This window comes from Wyeomyia smithii, chromosome 3, assembly GCF_029784165.1.
Source record: "Wyeomyia smithii strain HCP4-BCI-WySm-NY-G18 chromosome 3, ASM2978416v1, whole genome shotgun sequence".
Taxonomy (NCBI): Eukaryota; Metazoa; Arthropoda; class Insecta; order Diptera; family Culicidae; genus Wyeomyia; species Wyeomyia smithii.
Window position 1 is genome coordinate 267,426,978 of NC_073696.1, and position 24,463 is coordinate 267,451,440.

General features: G+C 40.7%; 5 protein-coding genes across 5 annotated transcripts; 1 reads left to right on the forward strand and 4 right to left on the reverse strand.

Annotated features, from left to right (window-relative positions):
- Positions 1 to 3,316: 3,316 nt before the first annotated feature.
- On the reverse strand, positions 3,317 to 3,682 carry LOC129729265 (uncharacterized). The gene has a single exon (XM_055687775.1). It carries the CDS (start codon positions 3,680 to 3,682, stop codon positions 3,317 to 3,319), a length of 366 nt encoding a protein of 121 aa, XP_055543750.1.
- Positions 3,683 to 8,647: 4,965 nt separating this feature from the next.
- On the reverse strand, positions 8,648 to 9,016 carry LOC129729266 (glycine, alanine and asparagine-rich protein-like). Its single transcript, XM_055687776.1, has one exon. It carries the CDS (start codon positions 9,014 to 9,016, stop codon positions 8,648 to 8,650), a length of 369 nt encoding a protein of 122 aa, XP_055543751.1.
- Positions 9,017 to 13,901: 4,885 nt separating this feature from the next.
- On the reverse strand, positions 13,902 to 16,712 carry LOC129729268 (uncharacterized). The gene is made up of 2 exons (XM_055687779.1): positions 16,290 to 16,712; positions 13,902 to 15,665 (listed from the first exon to the last, which is right to left on the reverse strand). The coding sequence occupies exons 1-2, from the start codon at positions 16,628 to 16,630 to the stop codon at positions 15,275 to 15,277; spliced, it is 732 nt and encodes a 243-aa protein (XP_055543754.1). The 5' UTR covers positions 16,631 to 16,712; the 3' UTR covers positions 13,902 to 15,274.
- Positions 14,013 to 14,381, reverse strand: LOC129729267 (uncharacterized). The gene has a single exon (XM_055687777.1). The coding sequence runs from the start codon at positions 14,379 to 14,381 to the stop codon at positions 14,013 to 14,015; it is 369 nt and encodes a 122-aa protein (XP_055543752.1).
- A 2,408-nt stretch (positions 16,713 to 19,120) lies between the features above and the next one.
- On the forward strand, positions 19,121 to 20,116 carry LOC129733109 (uncharacterized). The gene is made up of 2 exons (XM_055694685.1): positions 19,121 to 19,274; positions 19,334 to 20,116. The coding sequence occupies exons 1-2, from the start codon at positions 19,208 to 19,210 to the stop codon at positions 19,897 to 19,899; spliced, it is 633 nt and encodes a 210-aa protein (XP_055550660.1). The 5' UTR covers positions 19,121 to 19,207; the 3' UTR covers positions 19,900 to 20,116.
- Positions 20,117 to 24,463: the final 4,347 nt, after the last annotated feature.

Here is a 24,463-nt window from a genome sequence, read left to right on the forward strand (position 1 = left end):
ACTGTGCAATGGTTCGGGTCTTATTTGATAAACCGAACACTTTGTGTGAAGATAGGAGTTCAATTTTCTGCACAGTTCACAAATGTCTCTGGAGTCCCACAAGGCAGTAATCTTGGACCACTACTATTCATGTTGTTCATCAATGATGTTTCCTTACTTCTTCCGGATGGCTGTCGTAAATAGTACACCGATGACGTGAAACTCTTTAAAGTTGTAAGAAACATTACGGACTGCGCTGAGGTTCATCGTCTAGTGGATATTTTCAGCCAATGGTGTTCCAGCAACTTGCTCTCTTTAAGCATTCAGAAATGTAGTATCATCTCTTTCTATAGGATAAAAGAGCCAATCCTGTTTGAATACAACATTTCCGGTCAGCTTCTATCGAAGTGACACAGATTCGAGATCTGGCAGTAATTTTGGATAGCGCACTTTCTTTCAAACTACACTACAATGAAAATATCTGTAAAGCTAATCGACAACTCGGATTTATGTTTAAGATAGCAAACGAGCTCCGCAATGTAGTATGGTGCCCATTCCACAGTTCCTGGATTGCTAGAATTGAACCCGTGCAACGAAAATTTGTTAGATATGCTCTAAGATTCCTCTCTTGGCGCAACCCCTCCAATCTGCCAGCCTACACTGAACGCTGTCGGCTTCTAGGAATGTGCACTCTTGAGCAGAGACGATTTGAGGCTCAAGCCACACCGGTAAAATGCTTCTAGGTGAAATCGATGCCCCGGAAATTCTCGACCACCTGGATATATATGCCCCCGAACGATCTTTCAGATCCAGACCACTAGTGAATCTGCCTCAACGCAGTGTACGATACGGTTAATTCGACCCAATACGCTTTTTGTCGGCCAGCTTTAATTCAATCTCAGATTTATACGATTTCAATGCAGCAATGCAAGTGCAGCTTTTAAAAATAGACTTAGTGTTAAGTAGCCTGTATGTGATTTTTTTTTTGTGTTAGTATTAAATAGTTTATTAATACAAAAATTCTGTCAGATGGATTTTAATAAGTTATAACCAATTATTATTATTATTGTTATTATCGAGCCTCCGTTACACAGTAAAAAATGAAATATTATGAAATTTTCTATCATAAGCGATGGGCTTTATATGCGATTCGACATGGTGTTTGGCACTTTTTTCGAATTACCACGGATTTTCGAATTACCGCGGTATTTTACGCGGATTTTTTAATTAATGCGTATTTTCGAATTAACGCGGTTTTTACGCGTTTTGAACAAGGTTTAAAAAACCTGACTCCGGAAACTCCGTTTTATTTCGGAAGTAAACTATCGTATTCTCTGTCAAGACCCAGGAACCACCAATGCGGTCTATTGAGATTGTGCTGCTGGAAAGAAGAATATAACTCCATGCACATCTCAGAATGCCGAGAATATTAAATTTCCAGCAAATTGCTCGGTTTGCTCGCTTCGAAGCGAATTCGTTAGGTCTTGTTCACACAACCGACTGTTGATTCAACTCCGGAATAAAATGATGGAGTCATATTTCATCCATCGTCACATATCGGAGTAAAAAACGTTTTAATTATGGTTGAAACGAGTTTTCGTCCCATCCTCATCTGAGAGGAAATAAGCAGAATAAATAAAAAAATTCTCCCCATAAAAAAATGTTTAGGAGAATAAAGCTTAACAAACGACAAAAAGCTTATGGATACTTTTTTATTACCTATTTTATCTTGAAGCTTCAAAAACTTTTAAACTTAGCATTAGAAAATACTTTTGTGTTGCAAGTGTCTTGCGGGCGGTGTTCAAACGCATGAGCAATCTCATCGGTAGTAAACTAGCCTTAGTGTTGGCGCAGCGAATTAAAAAGGCGCAGCTACTGGTATCGAAACTATATTTTGCGTTGTTTCAATCTACAAGAAATTTTGATGCTTTTTCGTCTAAATTTAATTTTAAGTAACTTACAATTCAGTGGCAATTATATTTGTTGCAGGCCTTTGTTCTCGGCTGGCCAACTTGGGTTAGGTTAAGTCTTCCTTTAAAGTGCATAAATAGTAAGCTTAATACATAATCTATCACGAAATATTACCTCCAATTTAATAATACAATTCTAAATACTCACTTCAATTTTAAATATTCACTAATACAATTTCTAATTAAACAATTTGGACAATCGGTTCAGTCGGTCGGTTGCGCGTGTGCTTTCTCCAATGACTCAGCTCAAAAAGGGCCCTCCAGAGTGACAGGACGTCTTACTTACAGTCAGACGGCAAGGTTGTCGGTTTGCTGGGAACTCGACGTCCCTGTGGTAACATCGCACAGTAACGTCCCTGTGTTAACACTTAGATTAAGCTATCATTTCAAAGATGTTGGTTCCTGTCACTTCCTATATTTGAAAAATAGTTTTTTTCATGTTATTTAAATAACATGAATGAGAACAAATTGGTGTCAAAATTCTACGTTCCACCGAAATTTTACAGGAGAGACCGAAATATCAAAACTCACTAAATCGAGCGACAGTTTCTGTGGAACAGAAGAGGGATTCTAAAATTGTCAAATAGTACACCCCGATCTTTCCAGACCTCCGAAAGAACCGGACCGAAAATGTAGCTTATGAGGTGGTTCTTGTGCCCAGGTTTGTATTTTCTTTCCAATATTTGCTGTTTACAATGTTGCTGACCGCCATTTACGCCTGTAAACCCCATTGTTACATCTCGATTTAATACCTTTTCAAAGGGCCCCTGTGTGAGGAAGACTCAAGATCATCTTTGGATGGATGGAGGTCCACTTTTTATACAAAAAAAAAAAATTAAGACTAAATAAGGTAACTCAACTTTTGTCGCCTTTAACATTACCTTACACCATATAGGAACAGAGCAGCAAAACAAGTTTGGGATGTTAATAGTCAGTTAATTACACGACCTAGTGGCTCTGAACCGACTGATACTTGCCTTTGAAGGACGTTTCTTGAAGATTCAGTATCAGTATTCACATGTAACTTATAACTGGAATGGGAACGCTTAATGATGAATCTTGTGATACTCGAAACACCGCAAGTGATTCCCACAACAAACTGCCGGGTTTCAACGTTGAAGGATTAGCCATATTTAATTAATTCTTCCTTCTAGGTCAACATCAATGATCTTTGGGCGTGTCATTATAAGCGTGTTATTGTTGTTTTTATTATGCAAGAATCAAAATTTAAAATTCGACAATCTACTCATTTATTTGCATTTTTTGTACAGTTAAAGCTATTCAGCTAGTTTTAATCAGACTCGACCTCTGACAGGCAGCAGGGCTCTTAATTAGATAATGACTTGAGGTTGCGCAACGGTTTTCAATTATCCGCTGCTGAATGTTTGCGATCCGGCGTTTGCAGCTGATCCGCTCATGCCGCCTCCGAATCCGTGCGGTCCGAAGCCACCTCCCTGGTTGAAGCTCTGTGCTCCGGCGCTGGCAGCCGATCCGCTCATTCCACCACCGAATCCGTGTGGTCCGAAGCCACCACCACCCTGGGTGAACGATTGTGATCCGGCGTTGGCCGCCGATCCGGACATTCCCCCGAAGCCACCGAAACCGCCCTGATTAAACGACTGGGCCCCGGCGTTGGCCGCCGATCCTGAAGCTCCAAAACCACCGAACTGTGGCGCACAGCTAACAGCGGCAATGAGGCTCACAAGCAGGGCAAAGCACACAAATGATTTCATTTTGACGGTTACGGTTAATAGGGTACTTTACTTCAAATCACAACTTTTAGCACTGCTGGATTGGTTCTGATGCTCCATTTGGAAATGGGCAATCTTTTATACCGGACCGAACGAAAACAGCTGCTTTGAGTGTGCGTTCCCGTCCCGTTGTTGTTAGTCTTCTTGGCGGTTTTTCTGGCAAACGGGTATTATCGGTGTTTTGCTGCACAGCATCCGCACTGCCGCAGGAAATACAAATTCCAAGCGTTGATGTACTTGCTTTCCTTTTCACGTAAGCTGATAACGAAAGTTGCCCTACAAAAGTGTAGCCTCTCGTAGGGATTTTCCAGCGTTTGTAGTAAAACTAGACTATAAATTACACGGGGGTGAATCCCAGTTGCATCAGGTAAACATGATCAACATAATAGGGATCTTCACATCGAGCTCGTATACGAATACCCAGCCGTAAACTGTGTATCTTCCATTACTCGTCAATGGAGGTGAGTATTTTCACGGCTGGGTATTTGTTTACGAGCTCGATGTGAAGACCCCTAATATATCGGGGAATTCTCGTAAGCGTAATTAATAGTGCAATGACACCTTTAATAATAATCTTGCAATGTTTTTTTTTTTTGTTTTCATTCTAACTAGCGACTCTTATCTCTGTAATACTGGCTTAGGGCAGACTAGAATGACCTTATGGGTATTCATGTCGAGCTCGTAAACAAATACCCAGCCGTAAAAATACTCACCTCCATTGACGAGTAATGGAAGATACACAGTTTACGGCTGGGTATTCGTGTACGAGCTCGATGTGAAGACCCCTCTTCTGTTTTGTTTTACGGCTCGTAAACAACATTTTGTTTCGCCAAAATTTGTATGTCCATAAGAATAATCCTTCAGATGCTTTAAGCGGTGATGATAATTATTGGATTAATCTTTTTTCTTGCGTCATTTTCCATTTGTAGAATTTTCGTGTTGTAAATGTTATTTTTTTTAATCAATATATATTGTACTCCAATGATCTTCAAGCAATACAGAGCTATGTCGATGGTCGATTCATATTTTATCAATATGAATTTATTGTTTATACTATCATTTGCCTCTCAGAGTCCCGATTTTTACAATCATCATGAAATTTTGTGTCTCACCTGGAAATGCAAGATTTTACTAAAGGATCATGGGCTCCAAATTGCCCTTTGCTCTCAGCCGCTTGGCTACTCAATCATCCACCGAAGTAGCGGACAACCCTTCGTCCAAGAACCTCACTGTATCGTACTGTCCAACCCACGTGAAGCGTCACTTGCATCATGCAAAATATCACCAAAAGTTCCGTGTCTCGCCAGATACCTCGCTTCGCAGTCCTTCATTCCGTTTCTGTTCCGAATCATGAAAATGGACGAACTCCTTCTTTTTTGGGTTTCCTTTGCCATACCGTACCGATTTGTTCACCAACAACGCGTCGAACTCTGTCATTTCAAACTTATCAGATACAATCTCGTTAGGGAAATTCGTGAACATCCTCATTCTATCCACCTTGTTTCGCTTGAAACGAACCCAATCCAGCTTATAGGACGAAGGCAGTTTGTCTACTAGCTTGTAACAGGTGATCATTATTTACGCGAATAATTATTTAACAATGGAGAGATAATCTTATTCTGGCGTTGCATTTATGCATGAATTTTAAATGCCCCAAATTGCTTATCAGATATCTATACCTACAAAGTACCATTAAAATCCGAGAAATTTAAACCAATTACTGGTCGAGTTTGTAAGAATTTCCTATGAATAACATAAAATAGACATAACTCAAAAATGCTACCTACGACTTTTTTCAAAAATTTACCTAGAGATGAAGATCATCATAGCAAACGGAGTGGCGTTCTTCGTTTTGTTGGTATTTTGGTTTTTGGTTGGTACGATTGTCTGTACCGTGTAGTACCGTGTAAAAGCGGGAAGTCAAATTGACGCAAACTATCTTTCTAGGGTTTAAGAATGACATAAAATGGTCCAGCCAATCTCGAATTAGTTGAAAGCGGTACTCTGAGCAGTCAGACGTCTATGAAATACAGCTAGCCGCCACCAGGAGACTAACTCAGTAAAACGACCACGGGGGCTCAGGCGAAAAACCTTTGGAAATGGGGGCGGTATTAAAGGGTGAACCGGTGGAGAGCGCCAAAAATTAATCGTCAATCAACTTTAGATTTCGTTTATCGAAAAATTGTGGGATAACATTACAAAGAGTTAAAAGCGAATAAAATGAGATAAAACAAAAGTTTGAAGTGTAGTCATCGTGCAAGAATGAGACTGATCGTTGAGGAACTCATGTTCCTTTATGAAAGTTGCTAGCCCTATAACTTGGAGAATCGCCTTGGCGATTGGAAAGAACCTGTTCCACGGAGCGTCAGGACATACCTTGGCACCGAGAAGGAGAGTAGCAACGATCGCTGAGGAGGCTACAGACGTCGAAGGGAGCCCCAAATGCAAAACAGTGAAGAGATGAGGTAGGAAACCGGAAATGAGAAAGTGGGAATGTATACAGACGAATAAAAAGAATTGTTTAAGACGAAGTTCAAGAGTTTGATTGACCTTGATACCTTAGAGTGTTAGCCGACTTGCACCAGCATCGGGTTCAGGTGGTCGTTGAGATGAGCGGCCTCGAGATGGTCGCACAACTGCTTCACCGTGATCCCGAAGTGTGTGAAAGATTCCAAACGGTTCGCTCTCGGTAATGGTGTGCCATGATTACATCCGAAACCGAATCCGGCATCATAAGCCGACTTCTTACGGCTTCCAGCGTGGCCCTCACCAATCAGTCTTGAGGCCGCTTCAGGTTTTCGAGATTCTGGCTTGTGACTGCTGACGATGATCTGGCCACTACAGACCTCTGGTTCTCCTCGGAACTGCGGAAGACTCTGCGACACTGCTTTCCGGACTGCCAATTGGTCGCTTGAGAGCCAACCAATGCTGCGTCCCGGTCCATCCTCTTTCTATAAATTCACAAAATTCACGATTTTTTACGAGCGTATACTGTGTTTTTCTTCTCATCGTCACTTCCAACACTGACATGCGTCGTCTTCTGCCGCTTTCAACTGACTGGGAAAATTTTTTCTCCCAACCTCGCCCATCAAGCCACTTTTAAGAAATGTGCCTAAAAATCATTTGTCGGTCCGAAAATATCTCACTCATGCAATTGCCTCACTTTCTGCCTGACGTGTTCATCCGAACTGGCATTTTGACGTAAATGTCAGAGGAATCACTCCAAAAACATCGCAGCACTCCTATCTCATCGTCATTCGTAAAATGGCGCTAACGTCACTTCTTATTTTTGAAATTTTTCGACTATTTTTCAATATTTTCGAAAACAGCAATAAGCAAATCCCAGCCCACGGCAGAGCTGCAACTGTTCCTCAATTTACCTTACCAAACAGTCCCAAGCCGCGGTGTGGCCTATTCTGCATGTAAGAGTCGCCTCCATTCCACTCGGTCCATACGGCGTAGGATCCGTAGGTCGTCTTCCACCTGATCGAACCACCACGCCCGCTGCGCATCTCTCCGTCTCGTCCCTGACGGGTTGGTTTCAAGAACCATCTTCACCGGGCTGTCGTCCGTTATACTTACGACATGCCCAACCCACCGCAACCTGCCAATCTAGGCGGTGTGGACGATAAATGGCTCCCCAAGCAGCTCTTGCAATTCGTTGTTCATTCATCTTCTCCACGTTCCATTCTCCATCTGCAGACCACCGAAAATGGTACGCAATACCTTCCACTCGAAGAACCTTTTATGTGCTTCGCATTCGATGCATTGATGACCAGTCCAATCCGTTTGGCTTCGGCCTTGATTCCGATGTACGTTTCCGCCAAGTTGATTGCCAATCATGGTGGGAAATAGAACTATAGAATAGAATTCAAAATGGCGCCACTGTTGCCCCTTAAGGTGAAATGTGTTCAAACTCGGGGAGATTTGTTTTTGCGTCAAAATACATCAAAAAATCATACATAGAAGCCAAGACAAAAATATTGTTGCACTGTGTAATAGCTAATAATTTTTTTCTCCTGCAGCTTTCATTAATCGTAAGGGTTCAAAGTGCCTGGATTAATTGAAAAAATGCAAGGGGGTGAAGTCAAGCGATTTTTTCTGTAACGCAATATGGCGTAGTTTGTTTATAACAATCAGGGAGCGTTCACCTTTGTTGTGATGGTGGATATTCTAGAATGTTATTCAATTTATCTATGAAGATCAAAATAACAGACGGCTGAGTGTTGCCCGTGTGCACATGATTAGAATTTCATTGAATAAGTTAATTCGATTTCATCATCAGCATGTATCAAAAACAGGAGATATGAAACAAAAAAACGGTGAGTCTGTTAAAACTTAGGTAATCGTTTTTAAGTATCGTGCTTTGATGTATATAGAATTAGCAAATAATATTTGCTAAAATTCAAAGAAATGTTGAAGAGCACCGAACTCTTCACTACCACTGCCTTATATAAACAATATATATAATCCTCCTAGAAAATTGTAATCGAATAACCAAAGTCAATGTCAAAGATGTGGTTTGCGAAGGTTTTCTTTATCAATTTGTGGAAAAAAAAACCAATTACACACATACACGTTGAGTTTTGAATGGGGTGAGTGAACCCAAGCGATTCCCACAATAAACAGCCAGTTTTCTACGTCAAAAGAGCCCATATTTCATACGCCATATTTCATACGCAGCGCAACAATCAATTTCATTACTTTTTTCTTCTAGTCTAGGTCAACATCAATGAACTGTAAACCCCCGGGTATTTTGTTGTAAAGTAAATGAGTTGTTGTTGTCCTTATTATGCAAGAATCAAAATTTAAAATGTGACGATTTCTTTTTTTTATTGCATTCATTGTACAGTCAAAGTAAATCAACTGGTTTTAATCAGACTCGACCTCTGACAGGCAGCAAGGTTCTTAATTAGATAATGACTTGAGTTTGCGTAACGGTTTCCTTTAACCGCTGCTGAATGTTTGCGATCCGGCGTTGGCAGCTGATCCGCTCATTCCACCTCCGAATCCGTGCGGTCCGAAGCCACCTCCCTGGGTGAAACTTTGCGCTCCGGCGCTGGCAGCCGATCCGCTCATTCCGCCACCGAATCCGTGTGGTCCAAAGCCACCACCACCCTGGGTGAACGATTGCGATCCGGCGCTGGCTGCCGATCCGGACATTCCCCCGAAGCCACCGAAACCACCGCCCTGATTGAAAGACTGGGCACCAGCATTGGCTGCCGATCCGGAAGCTCCAAAACCACCGAACTGCGGCGCACAGCTAGCAGAGGCAATGAGGCTCACAATCAGGGCAAAGCACACGTACGATTTCATTTTGACGATTACGGTTAATTGGTTACTTCACTTCAAATCACAACTTTTAGCACTGCTGGATTGGTTCTGATGCTCCAGTTTGGAAATGGGCAATCTCTCATACCGGCCCGGACGAAAACTGTGTTCATGTGTGTGAGTTCCCGTCCTGTTGTTGCTAATCTATTTGGCGGTTTTTTCTGGTAGACAAGTGTTATCGGTATCAAATTGCCATTTTTATTTAGTTAGGAGTTGAATTTCGTTACATTGTCTCCTTTAAATTGATTTCTCAATTAATTAATTTATTCGTGAGTGTTCAAAGTGCTTGAATTATTTGCTATTTTTGATGTAACGGAGCTAAAATGTTATCAAATACGGCAGGCAAATAAGACATGTTTCGAGAATAGTTTTCATCGGCATTTTGTGAAGAAAAAAATACCAATAAAACAATATATACATGTTGAGTTGAAAGAATATCCATGAGTCATTCATCCATGCAAATTCACATGTAATTTACAATTGGAACAGAAAAGCTTAAAGACGAACATGTTGATGCTCAAAACACCACAAGCGATTCCTACAGCCAATGGGGAACTGCTCCATTATTCATCTCAGCCGATGTGTTCATCTCATACAACATGAAAACACAATTGAAAACAGGAAAAAACGCATATTTTCTACTTAAACCAATCTGCTAATCCATGGAATGGATTCTTCTTAGTTCACTTTAGATTCCTCATAAAATATGATAATCAAAAACTCACTTAAAAGCACTAAATTTGATATTATAATCGGGCATCTTCACGCGAAAACTCATTTATTTCAATCACCTACCTCAAAAAACAAAATCCGCGACTCGTTCAGTAGCCAGCCAAAGTTTTTTGAAGTAGAATACTTCTCTCAGGAAGTTCGGCTACATAGGGATGTGAAATGAAAATCTAAAACCGAAAAAAGTGAAAAATATGTCCAATTTCAAATGCTAATAAATCGGTTAGTATTCGATGGATTTCCTTCGTTCTTGCAGCAATAGATTGCAAAATCTTCTAAGATTCTTCTCAGCGTGTGTCGCCAGACAGCCATTATTTTCCCCGTGTTGGGGCAGCATCCATCATTGCCATCAGGAAAATCAGGCAAATAAACAAGTCATTGAAAGTTAATAATTTTTGTCAACGCAAGCAAGCATTCTGTGTTGCATCCTAGCAATTCAAATTTGTCGCACCCGTCTAATTTACTGAATGTGAAATAGCTTCCACAGTGCATGTTGTCCGTGTATCTTAATTCCCCCAATGTTAGGGCAGCTTAAAGGTTGTAATTAGCAACCGATTTTGAACCGCAACATACTTTTTTCAAGGCAAATGAAAAGATAATTGAAGGTTAATAATTTTCTGGCACCAACACAAGCAGACATTCTGTGCGGGATGCAATCAAATTCTGTTGTAGTTGTCTAATTTTTACTTTCACTTTATTTAGTAAACCCCCCACTGTAGGGGCAGCGCAAAGGCTGCGATCAGCATAACCGACATTGAATAATTAACTGCCCTGTTAGTACGCATTAACAAAAGCAGTTAGTTCGACTATGCAGAGCTAATATGAAGTCGATTCAATCAATCAGCATAAACAGAATTTCGTCGTCTCCCAGCTGCCAAGTTGCAACATGATACAACACGCAACAGCGAGCAAACGAAATCGCTTGATGTTACAAACCGCAATAAGATACGGGTTAAAACCGTTGCGTGTGTGAGAGCACCATCGGTGTTTATTCGCTGGATACACTATCTACTATCTACTGAACGCAATAATCTGCTTACATGCGACACGGGGACGGGAACATTTTCTTCAACCAAGCTGCACAACACGACACAAAACATGTTATTTTGTTGCTTCAATGAGAGTGCTATCGGTCCGGCTCGACAGAATGTTCACAAGAAATCATTTTTGTGCATCCGTGCTACGAAACTGAGGAAAAACTTTAGAAACTGGAAAAAGAGGTGGAGCTTATCAAATGATCGCTCTGAGCCGGAATGAAGTCACACATATTTTTCAAGTTATATCATTCCACCACGTACGTAAAATAATTCATTCCTATTTTCATCCCTATATAAGAGCCTGTTTTAGTCGAAGCCGCTCATAATAGTTCTGAACAGCGACGACAGCAGTCCTCCCTTAGCAGCAGCGGGAGCGAGCAGTGGGTACCATCGATAGCAGATAGCGGCCACAACTGTGGCATGGCTGCGGATAAGCGTAGCAGTTTCAGCGGATCTCACCATCGATAGCAGCAGGGCCAGCAGAAGCAGGTACAGCGGGTACCAATGGCGGCCACAACTGTGGCATGGCTACGGATAGCGTTGCAGTTGCTCAGCAGTTGGGCCAGCGTATAGCGGCCACAACTGTGGCATGGCTATGCATAGCGTAGCTGTTGCAGCGGGTATATCAGCATCGATAGTAGCAGGGTCAGCTGATGCAGCGACACTCCCTTCACTAAAATGCTGTTTCAGCGTGGTAGCGGGAAGCATCAGTAGCAGGCTTGCATGAAGTGAATACATCAGCCAGCAACTTTCTCTAAGGCCTCTGCCATAGTAGACGCGAAAAGCGGCGCGAACCGATTCGCTCGGCCGTAGGTTTATGCACAGCTCTATTGATGGCTGTACATTAACCTACAGCCGAGCGAAACGGTTCGCGTCGCTTTTCGCGTCTATTATGGCAGAGGCCTAATGGGAAAGTTGTATCATTTTGTTCAGAAGAATATTATTGTCGGTAATATTACAGAGATGCGATTGCGTAAATCCGATTTTGGATTGAACAATTGTTCTTTTGAGAACAAATAAAACACTCATTTGAAGAGTTAATAGCTTTTGGTACCAATAGCAGTATAGTGACAGCCTCAGCGGTAGATGCAGATGCAGCCGGTACTTCCCTGAGGCCGATGTAAAGGTAAATGGGAGCAGCACGGCGAAACAGTTCGGGTTATGCTTAGACGCGCGTCATTTTTCGTTCTTGATATTCCCCACATGAAACGACGCGCTTTCGTATGATAGCGGTGGTATTAGCGGTAGATGCATTTGCCAACACTTCCTCCAGTAAAGCCGTGTCTAGTTTTCAATGTGAAAACACCTTTCTCATTGTGTTGACCGTGCGCCTTAGTCCTCACTATCGAGGTAACACAGAGATGTAAGATAAACACTACATCCTATGATAAATTGAACAATTGTCCTTATAAGGACAACAAATGAATTAATGAAGATTTAATTTTGAATTAGAATACTTCTCTCAGGAAGTTCGGCTACATAGGGATGTAGATAAAAATCTAAAACTGAAAAAAGTGAGAAAAATTTCAAATGCTAATAAATCGGTTAGTTTTCGATGTTAGTTTCGCGCTTTCCCAAGCGCGGTCGGCAGAGTTATGGACCTAGTAAATTGGGAATGCATCATTTGGCCTATATAAGAGCTTCATCAGATAATAAACAAACATTTCATCGGATATTAAATTGGACAACTGAAATTTGTAGAACACAAATGATTATTTGAAGAGTTAATATTTTCTCGTTTTGCGCTATAATCCAAAGTTCTACATGCATACTCTGATTATTATTACGTGTTTGCGTCGCTTAGTGTTTGGCTACGGTCATGCAGAACGCAAATAAAGGCGCGATGCGATTCGGCAAAAAAGAGCTGTACATTTCACCACGGTAAGGCGAATCGCATCGCGCCGGCATTCGCGTTCTGCATAACCGTAGCCTTTGTTCCGTTCCCGTTTAATGATGTCGTATTAAATGTGCATATTACAATTCGGCAGCACCTCAACTTCTCATTTGCACAAAATTTAAAAATATTCAATGAACTTCATTCAAAATATCAGACAAAAAGAAATTACAATACTGCCAATTAACGGTCAACGTTTATTTACTAGAAAAAATGACTGACACGCAAGCAGCCGGGTTATCTTTCTTGTAAAAGTATTCTACTTCAACCTTGCGGTCGTGGCTTTGCATACAACCTTCTTGTGATTTTCCATCACTAGCGGGCCACTTTTTATTTTAATCACTAAACAAGATCACTCACTACACTAAGAATACTGTAATCTTTGAACTGTTCACCTCAAATTTCCTAAAACAAGCTTGAATTAGTAGAAATATACGAGATGAATTTCTACAATTCCTAAATTTCAACTGTATGTATTTTCATCTGTTTTCACTGCGTTGAAGAAAGTCAAAAGTTGCCAAATCAGTTTCTGTTAATACGAAAAAATCATAATGTTAAATTATTCCGATATAATTGGCATAAATCTACAGCACTGTAGTGGTTACCTAGGTTACCAATTTCGCACGTAAACAACTACAGCGGATATCTAGGTAACCTACTACGACGACTACGTTCATTCATGATAATGTGATTCATTCATGATTAACAGTGTGATGAACATGGGAGCGTCGTGAGATGAAGCAGTGATTCAAGCTTTGAGCAGTGATTCAAGCTTTGAGATGGATATGGAAGCGTTATGAAAAATGGTTTGTTTCACAAAATTCAGGGTGAATCTAACTATTTTTACTAAATATACCATGCTGAACGATTCAATAAGAACACGTAAGCATATTTAGTTTATTTGTTCAATGATTCCGTAAAAAGTTGGTGTTTAATCCGTGCATTCTTCGTGAATATAGGCTTAATGGGATAAATAATAGAGTAGTTCCCCTACTAGTTTTCAGTTGTTTACTCCAGACTTCTATTAATCGTAGCAGCTGTGATGGTGACACTAGTGTTGTGAGATAAGTAAAATAATGAATTTGACGTTTAAAGAGGGAATGTTTTGCTTTATACACACAGTTATGTGGGCTCGGTCGGGAAGGGTTAATAGTCACAACATACAATTTCGTAACTTCTTTCTTCTAGGTCAACATCAATAAGAATCACATTTTGAAATTCGACAATCTACTTTTTTTATTTCATTCTTTGTACAGTCAAAGTAAATCAACTGGTTTTAATCAGACTCGACCTCTAACAGACAGCAGGTTACCAGTTTCCACTAACCGCTGCTGAATGTTTGCGATCCGGCGTTAGCAGCTGATCCGCTCATTCCGCCTCCGAATCCGTGCGGTCCGAAGCCACCTCCCTGATTGAAGCTCTGTGCTCCAGCGTTGGCAGCCGATCCGCTCATTCCGCCACCGAATCCGTGTGGCCCAAAGCCGCCACCCTGAGTAAACGACTGCGATCCGGCGCTGGCCGCTGATCCGGACATTCCCCCGAAGCCTCCAAAGCCACCGCCGCCCTGATTAAACGATTGGGCACCGGCGTTGGCCGCCGATCCGGAAGCTCCAAAACCGCCGAACTGCGGCGCACAGCTAGCAGAGGCAATCAGGCTCACAATCAGGGCAAAGCACACGTACGATTTCATTTTGACGATTACGGTTAATTGGTTACTTCACTTCAAATCACAACTTTTAGCACTGCTGAATTGGTTTTGATGCTCTAGGTTGGAAATGGGCAATCTTTTATACCGGGCCGAACGAAAACTGTGTTCATGTGTGTGAGTTCTCGTCCTGTTGTTGCTACTCTTCTTGGCGGTTTTCCTGGCAGACGAGTGTTATCGGTGTTAAATTGCCATTTTTATTCAGCTAGGAGTTGAATTTCGTTATTTTTTTTTATCAATTTTTCTCGTAGCTCTCATTATTCGTAAGTGTTAAAACCGCCCGAGTTATTTGCCACCTTCAATGTAACGAAGCTAGCGGTTTTTGAAGGTAAGTAAATGCATGCTCAAAAGAAAATATTATCAAATACGGTAGGCATCAAAGATTACATCATTCATTTATGCAAATTCACATTAATTTACAATTGGAACAGCGAAGCTTGAAGATGAATCTTTTGATGTTTCAACGTCAAAGAATCATCAATATTTAACCCTTTCCGACCGACCTCACACAATTGTGTAGGTAAAAACGTAAATCAAAACTTAATTGAAGTAATTTCCATATAAATACACTTGTTCACTACAGATTTTATTTTTCATAGTAGCTGCGATGTCGACACTAGCGTTGTAAGTAATAAAAAGATGAATGTAACAACCAATGAGAGAGGCACAGTTATGTGGCTCGGTTGGGAAGGGTTAATAGTCGGTTAGCGTAACAGACAATTTCGTAATTTCTTCTTTCTAGGTCAACATCAATAAGAATCAAATCTTAAAATTCGACAATCTTCTTTTCATTATTTTAATTATTGTACAGTCAAAGTAAATCAACTGACCTTAATCAGACTCGACCTCTAACAGACAGCAGGTTACCCAACAGTCCACTAACCGCTGCTAAATGTTTGCGATCCGGCGTTAGCAGCCGATCCGCTCATTCCACCGAATCCGTGTGGTCCAAAGCCTCCCTGGTTAAAGCTTTGTGCTCCGGCGCTGGCTGCTGATCCGCTCATTCCGCCACCGAATCCGTGTGGTCCAAAGCCGCCACCACCCTGGGTGAACGATTGGGATCCAGCGTTAGCCGCCGATCCGGACATTCCTCCGAAGCCTCCAAAGCCACCGCCGCCCTGATTAAACGATTGAGCACCGGCGTTGGCCGCCGATCCGGAAGCTCCAAAACCGCCGAACTGCGGTGCACAGCTAGCAGAGGCAATGAGGCTCACAATCAGGGCAAAGCACACGTACGATTTCATTTTGACGATTACGGTTAATCGGTTACTTCACTTCAAATCACAATTTTAAGCACTGCTGAATTGGTTTTGATGCTCCAGGTTGGAAATGGGCAATCTTTTATACCGGACCGGACGAAAACGGTTTCCTTGTGTGTGCGTTCTCGTCCTGTTGTTGTTAATCTACTTGGCGGCTTTCCCGGCATACGAGTGTTGTCGGTGTTGAATTGCCATTTTTATTTAGTTAGGAGTGGAATTTCGTTGCATTCATTTCTTTGTATCAATTTCTCTCCAAGCTTTCGTTATTCGTAAGTGTTAAAAGTGCCTGAATTATTTGTTACCTTCCATGGAACGTTTTTCGAAGGTAATTGTAATGTTATCAAATATGGTAACGATATGTTTCGCGAACGTAGAAAACAATAAGAACAGAGTTTAAAACTTTTCATCAATGCAAATTCGTATGTAACTTACAACTGGAACAGAAAGGCTTAAAGATGAATCTTGTGAAGTTCTCTATTGGGCAAGAATCAAATTTTAAAATTGGACCGATCTATTTTTTTTTTTGTATTTATTGTATAGTATAAATCAACTGGTTCTAATCAGACTTGACTTCTGATAGGCAGCACAGGGTTCTTAATTAGGTAATGACTTGAGATTGCGCAACGGTTCCCACTAACCGCTGCTGAATGTCTGCGATCCGGCGTTGGCAGCCGATCCACTCATGCCGCCTCCGAATCCGAACGGTCCGAAGCCACCTCCCTGGCTGAAGCTCTGTGCTCCGGCGTTGGCAGCCGATCCGCCAAATCCGCCACCGAAACCGCCCTGGTTGAACGATTGTGATCCAGCATTGGCCGCCGATCCGGACATTCCCCCGAAGCCACCGAAACCGCCCTGATTGAATGACTGGGCACCGGCGTTGGCCGCCGATCCGGAAGCTCCAAAGCCGAACTGCGGTGCACAGCTGACAGAGGCAATGAGGCTTACAATCAGGGCAAAGCACACGAACGATTTCATTTTGACGATTACGGTTAATCGGGCACTTCACTTCTAATCACAACTTTAAGCACTGCTAGATTGGTTCTGATGCTCTATTTTAGAATCCGGGAATCTTTTATACCGGACCGAACGAAAACGTGTGTGTGCGTTCTCGTCCTGGTGTTGATTAATAGTATATTAATAGTTTAACCATCAAACAATGGCTTGACATGTCACAAATTCGAATAAAAAGAGGCTGACACGAGTTTTGTGAATTATTTTCATTCTAGTATTTCTTCCGAAGCTTTTATTATTCGTAACTGTTTAAAGTATCTGAATTATTTGCTCCCATTGATGTAACAACTTTTGGAAAGTGAACGATAGTATATTTTTAGGGATATTCTTATCAAATAAGGCCGTCACAATACGTGTTTTGCGTCGAAAATTAACTAATCTCGTTATGATGATTAGAACGGAAAGTAGGAAGGACTTGACATAGAGCGCTAAAGCTAAAAATGAATAAATACAATAGAATGAAAGATCTCCATAAAGGCTAAATGGGTTGTGATCCATTGAGATAAGATTTCGCTTGTTTCAATAGCCTCACTTATTCGGAATTTCAAGAAATCTGATAGCTAAACATAATAAGTGCACAAGGTTATTGATTATTGACCGCAAATTCGAGAAAATCGCAAAAGTTGTAATTCATCCGCGTTACGATCGAAGCATGTCATGGCCAAAATCGGACGTCAAAGTTTTCACTCGCGTGATATTTCGGAAGAAATTGTTTTCAAATGGTAATGCGTGTAAGTTCTAAGTTTTATCGCGAATTGAGTTTGTTTTCGAAATTTACAATTTTACAAGTGTTTTTGGAAAAGTTTGCGGATAATTGTGATGTGTGTGTACTGCGAAACATTTACCAGGAAGTAGTGCCGTGAACATCATTCGACCATATCATATTGGATTAGCCAATATGGAGTGGTACTACGCCACCGGTGTCTGCCACGGTTTTTTTAGTATTATGTATGTGGTGTGGATGTTACTTAGAGCGAGAAACTTTATTCAACAACGAACCAGATAAGTACAACTTAAATTTTTAATTTTTTCGTGGTTGTATAGTGACACGGTGATTTTTAAGGAATAATGAACTAAAATCAATTATAGGGCATAGTGTTTTATTTAGTTATTTTGAATGTTTTTATTTTTAAGATTAGTATTGACATTTTTGCTTGCGTCCTCTCACCCTTGCGTAGACTTAATATTGACCATAAAATTATAAACATTTGTTAAAAGATTTTGTCAATTGTCCTAAACATTTTTTTAGAGCTTCGATGTTTGCCAAATTTTAATTCCAATAGATGTACTTTTCTTGCGTTGAGGCCCCAAACTTAAATCTCACAATAAACGGTTACTCGGAAATAGCATAATTGTATCATTTCGTACAAAAAATCATGTACATTGGAATGTAACATCAAAATGTAATCTACTAAATTAAGCGGTAAAAATTGCCATTGAAACCTCACATAATGGAAGAATGTTCTATCAGCTAATCTGCAGTAGTCACCTAAGATATCTGCGAAAATTCACTTCAGTAGACAATCTCGTCTTCCTTCAGAGAATTAATGGTGGCGACAATGATACGTCTGCTATGTATATTGGAAGATTTATATCTTTATGCCTGTTTTTGTATTAGAAGGCCATCATCGATTCCGTACCACATACACTAAAATTGTTATTTACGCGAAAACAAAAACTTGCGTGGAAGATCCGCATCGATTGCAAGAATAAATTTCACAAAAAAAACAGGTGTTTGTTAGAAACCTACATTACACTAAAATCAAAAATCACGCTTGAACCAAACCAATAAAAAACACATTCCTGAATACAAGTTTATACATAACGTAAATTGGGTTTTGATAACCACGCATCGCCGATTATCGCTATGAAGCACTGAGACAAAACAAACGGGAAGAAAAAGATTCACAAACAAACCTTTGTATCAGCTAAACTGCCTCTTGAATGATAATGTTTACATTACACTTACACAAGTGTTCAACTTTTTTTCTGGGATCATTCAAATACTCTCCTCAGATCAGACTGCATGCGAATTTTGTGTTTGTATAACCCAGTCATGGTGTGGAGTTTATCAGCTTAGACGGCAGATCAGCGCCGGAGAAATGAATTAACATAAAATAGAGTATTCCACTGTGTACATTTTGTGGACAACTTTAAACTGCACCATTGAACATGAACGGGAATCCCAAAACAAAATTGAACCTATTAATGCTTGAATTTCAATTTGCAGAGTTTATTTCCACTTTATGCCATATCTCTCCGATACAAACCTATTTAGAGGACAGTGCTTTTCTCAGCCCGTATCCGAAAAGCAACTTCTGCTGGGGGGAAGTAGTGCGCGGTAGGTTTGAACATGCTCGAGCCAACGAACGGACGATCTTCGGGCGGCGCAGTCGCTCGTGATGCCATCAGCATCAAGAGAAGTGAGACGAAACTAAAGAGATATAAATACGCGGCTCGAGTTCTAGTCGCAGATCATTGTTTAGCTGGAGTTCCGGAGACTTGTATCGGTGTGTGATTCTTTCGTATCGATCGGACAACATGAAGACCATCGTCGCTGCCCTTATGTTGGCTTCAAGTCTGGCCCTAGTCAGATGTGCACCGTACGGTAATTGGAGTGTTGATTTTTAAATTTGAATTGTTTTTTCTGACGGTTGTAACTTGCAGTTATCTTCCTTGAGGAAGCTCCGGTGCGTGTGGTTCGTTCAGCTAATGAAGGCGGTGCATCGGGAAGTGCGGCCAATGCTGCTGCGCAATCATTCAACCAGGGTGGCTTCCCCGGATTCGGAGGATTCGGTGGACTTTCGGGATCGGCTGCAAATGCCGGCTCTCAATCATTCACTCAGGGAGGTGGCTTTCCCGGTTTCGGAGGGGGCCTGAGTGGTAGTGCTGCCAATGCTGGAGCGCAATCGTTCAATCAGGAAGGTGGCTTCCCCGGTTTCGGGGGTGGATTGAGTGGTAGTGCTGCCAATGCTGGAACGCAATCGTTTACGCAAGGTGGCGGTGCTGGTTTCCCTGGAGGCTTCGGAGGATTCTCTGGATCGGCTGCGAATGCCGCTTCCCAGTCGTTTACGCAGGGAGGCTTCGGAGGTGGTGCAAGCGGTAGTGCGGCAAATGCGGGCACACAAACTTTCACGCAGGGAGGCCTCGGAGGTGGCGCCAGTGGTAGTGCGGCCAATGCCGGAGCCCAATCTTTCAACCAGGGAGGAGGTGTTGCTATTGGTGCCCACTAAACGTTAACCCATCGGATAGGCGGAATGACTGACAAAAAAACATGAATGCTGTTGAAAAATTACTAATTTATTCTAGAACATGTTACTGGAATAGTCACCATCAGGTGTAAAAAATCAAAGGCAACAGTATTGGCCGCTTGCTTTATTTGTAGAAGCAACAAGCGGCAGTTTGTGATGTTTGGTTAAAAAAAATAAATTGACACTACGCTTAAAATAATTCGAAAAGAAACAAAAATTGTTTTGACAATAACCTTCACCCAGACCGGTTTCTCTGATTGAATTTGGAAACTAGGCAAAAATCATTATTCGAAAACTAAAATCGACCTCCGAATCTCAATGATTTGATTGAAGGCTGAAATTTTGTCTGGTAAACATATGAATATTAATTCTAGTTTGAACCGAAGCAGCGTTTTGTAAACATCTGTGATGGTATTTTTATCGCTTCCAAGGTTCGTTGCCATTGACGCATACAATTCACTCGATAAGTACAGCCCCTGCTGGAGACGGTTCTTTACACATGGGCATTTGTAGTGATACGTGGAAGTAGAATGTCTGACTAAAACTTTTTTATGCAAATTTGGGATTTGATCATTAAGACGTTTTGCATTAATAATACCACTAAGTTATTTATATTTTGTGTGTGTTTTTTCTGATACCGTTTTTAAACACATTCTCTTTTCGTAGATCAAAAACTGTAAAATTGACGTTAATTTTTATTTATTTACAAAGAATTGTAGGTCAGCTACGTTTATTATAGTGTGAATCACAACCACTTAATTTTATGAAACTTTAAAGTTTGGCACTGGCGAACCTTTTTGGTACTTTCGTCGCATTGAACGACAGAACAGGTTTTCATTTCTATTCTTCTTGACGTCTTAGCTCTGTCTTGAATATAGCAAAATCTCAAAATAGCTCTGCAGCATGATCCCTGATTCTTCATAATTAGTCCGTTATACGCCGTTGTCGTGACTATCATAGTGTTTATAAAATTATTAGTCTCAAATAGCTTTTTACCAGAAGACCAAAGGGGTCACAAAGGGGTCAGTAAAACTATTAACTGTTTCAAAATGCTTCGTCAGAGCCTGATTTAGGGAAAAAGAGTGTCACCAAATAAAACAACCTAAATTTATCCACCTAGCGGTCAGACCCAGCCTTTCTCATTCAAACTTTTATTTGTAAAAATTGATTTACATTAGCGCTTCAACCCAATAAATGTATATTAACTCTAGGTTCTAAAATATTGATGTTGTAATCTATACATATAAAAATGCAAGCCGGTCTGTCTGTCTGATCCATATAGGTTCGAAAACTGCCGAACCGATCGACGTGAAAATTTGTATGTAGGGCTTTTTGGTGCCGATAAAGGTTCCTATGATAGTTTGAAACCCCTCCCTCTTCTGACAGGAAGGGGTCCCATACAAATGAAACATAAATTTTTGCACAACTTAAGAACTAACCGAGTAAATGGAACAAAATTTAGCATGTGAATGTTTTTAGAGGAAACAAATATGTGCATAATGGTTTGACACCCCTCACTTTTCTATAAGAGAGGGATTCCATACAAATGAAACACAAATTTCTGCACATCTCGAGAACTAATCATCTGAATGGAACCAAAGTTGGCAGGTAAATGTTTTTAGTGGTAAAAAATATGTCCATAATATATTGACACCCCTCCTTCTTTTGAAAGGGAGGGGTGCCATACAAATGAAACACAAATTTCTGCACATCTCGAGAACTAACCGAGTAAATGGAACCAAATTTGGCATGTGAATGTTTTTAGGGGTAACGAATATGTCCATAATGGTTCGACACCCCTCCCTCTTCTAGAAAGGAGGGGTTCCATACGAATGATACACAAATTTCTGCACATCTCGAGAGCTAACCAACTAAATGGAACCATATTTGGCAGGTAAATGTTTTTAGTGGTAAAAAATTGTTCCATAATCGACCTCAGGCAACATTTTGAATGGTAAGATGGCAACTTCTGGTTTCTGTAAAACAGCTAAAATGGCCGATTTCCACCCAATATAACAATATGCGGATCTAGAATGATACACAGGAGCTAAAATCGATCGAAATTGTCTTCAAATGCCATTAAGAAATCCAAAATGGCGACTTTCGGTTTCGGAAAAACAGCGACAAACGACAAAATACCACCCAATATGGGTGTTTTCGGAACCGTAATGATGCACTGGAGCCACAAATCGACTTCAGACAACATATTGAATTGTAAGATGGCAACTTCCGGTTTCTGGAAAACAGCCTGAAATGGACGATTCCCATTAAATATGAGTATCTCCGGAACCAGAAAGATGGACAGAAGCTAAAAATTGATCACAGACACAATTTTGAATTTTAAGATGGTTACTTCCGGTGTCTGGCAAACAGCCGGAAATGACCAAATACCATTCAATATGAATGTTTTCGGAACCAGGCAATGTTAAAGTCCAAAATGACGACTTTCGGTTTCTGAAAAACAGCCCAATGTAACCAAATACCACCCAATATGAGTATCTCTGGAGCCAGAATGTTGCGAGAAGCTAAAAATTGACCTCAGACACTATTTTGAATTGTAGGATGGCAACTTCTGGTTTCTGGAATACAGCCAAAAATGGCCGATTCCCGTCTAACATGAGTATCTCCGGATCTAGAATGATACACAGCAGCTGAAATCGACCACAGACCCCATTTTAGATTCTAGGTTGGCGACTTCCGGTTCCTGGGAAACAACCGAAAATGATCGAGTAACACCCAATATGGGTGTTTATTCAACCAGAATGACGCATAGAGGCCAGAAATTATCTTAAATACCATTTTGAAATCCAAAATGGCGAATTCCGGTTTGTGAAAAACAGCCTAAAATAAACAAATGCTATCCAATATGAGTATCTCTGGAACCAGAATGATGCAAGGAGCTAACAATTGACGTCAGGCACCATTTAAAATTGCTAAATGGCAACTTCTAGGAAACAGTCGAAAATGACCGAATAATACTCAATATGGATATTTCAGTAATCGAGATGATGCATAGAAACCAAACATTGACCCTGGACACCCTTTTGAATTTAAAGACAACCACTTTCAGATCCTGTTAACCTGTGTTGTTCATCAGTTAACCCTCAGCTAGCCCGCTCATCTGATAATAATATTGATCAAATCGGTTGTGTAGTTTCTGAGATAATGAAGTTTCGTGATTTTCACATTTCGGTACAATACAGACGAAGTTATAGTACGATTACAGTAAAATTCAATAGGGTGTTATGAGGCAGCTAGACTTTTAATTTTACACTAATTTTGTGAAAATCGGGTCAGCTATCTCTGAGAAAAGTGAGTGAGTCCAAGTAGTCTTCGGAATATGTTCCTTTTCATAGCTGGATTTCCCATTTTTAAACACAACAGGCAAAGTGATAGTCCGATTGCAAAACAAATCAATAGGGTCGTTTTCACAACTTTTGAACCACAAGTTCAATCTTCATCAAATTCAAAATATAAGGGTATTTCAGGTAGCCCGTTCTTTTGAAACTAATTTTGTTCAAATCGGTAGTGTAGTTTTTGAGATATAATGTTTCATGATTTTTACTTTTTGATACATAACCTCTGAACTAAAAATCCGATCACAAAGAAATTTAATAGGGTCTTATAGGGCACCAATACCTTTCATTTGCAAATAGTTTCATGAAAATCGGTCCAGCCATCACTGAGAAAAGTGAGTGAGAATAAAAATCTGCACATACACACACACATACACACACACACACACACACACATACACACACATACATACAGAAAATGCTCAGCTCGTCGAGTTGAGTCGAGTGATATATGCCATTCGGCCCTTTGGAGCACTTTTATACTTTCGGTTTTGCAAGTGATTGCTATACCTTTCTAGGAGAAAGGCAAAAATATTCTGTTGCACAGCGTATGTATTGGAGTCTAATTTCGAACGCAACTAGAAAAAGGTCTTTCTCGAAGAAGATCAAATATACAGGGTGACAAAAAAGTCCGGTCACACAGGAAAATCTCAATATTTCAAAGAATAAGAAGAAAATCTGAATCTGGCTTCCATAGCTTTATTCAGTAACTCATAAAGATACTTCACAGATAATATCTCGTAATTACACCACCTTTCTCTGATCGAACCAGCTTCAGACGTTTCGGAAAGTCGTCCCAAGGGGCGCGCACGTGCTCCATCGGCATCTCGTCCCAGATTTTCGTGATAACTCGCTTGAATTGCTCCAAATTTGTTATTTTATAGTCTTTCAGCTTCGACATCATGTATCCCCACACGAAATAATCCAGTGGATTCAGATCCAGAGACGACGTAGGCCATTCATTCTTCGAAATGAAATCGGTCAAGTTTTCCTCACACCACGCCTGAACAACCTTTGCGGTGGGGGATGGGGCGCCATCTTGCTGGAAGCAGTAGTAATCATCTTCAAACAATAGTTCAGCTTGAGACAGAATATTTTTATTCAAAACCGTGTCCAGATAGTACGCTGCGTTGATTTTGACCCCTTTATCGATAAAAATAAGAGGCAGTTTACCTCTCTTGCAAATGGCT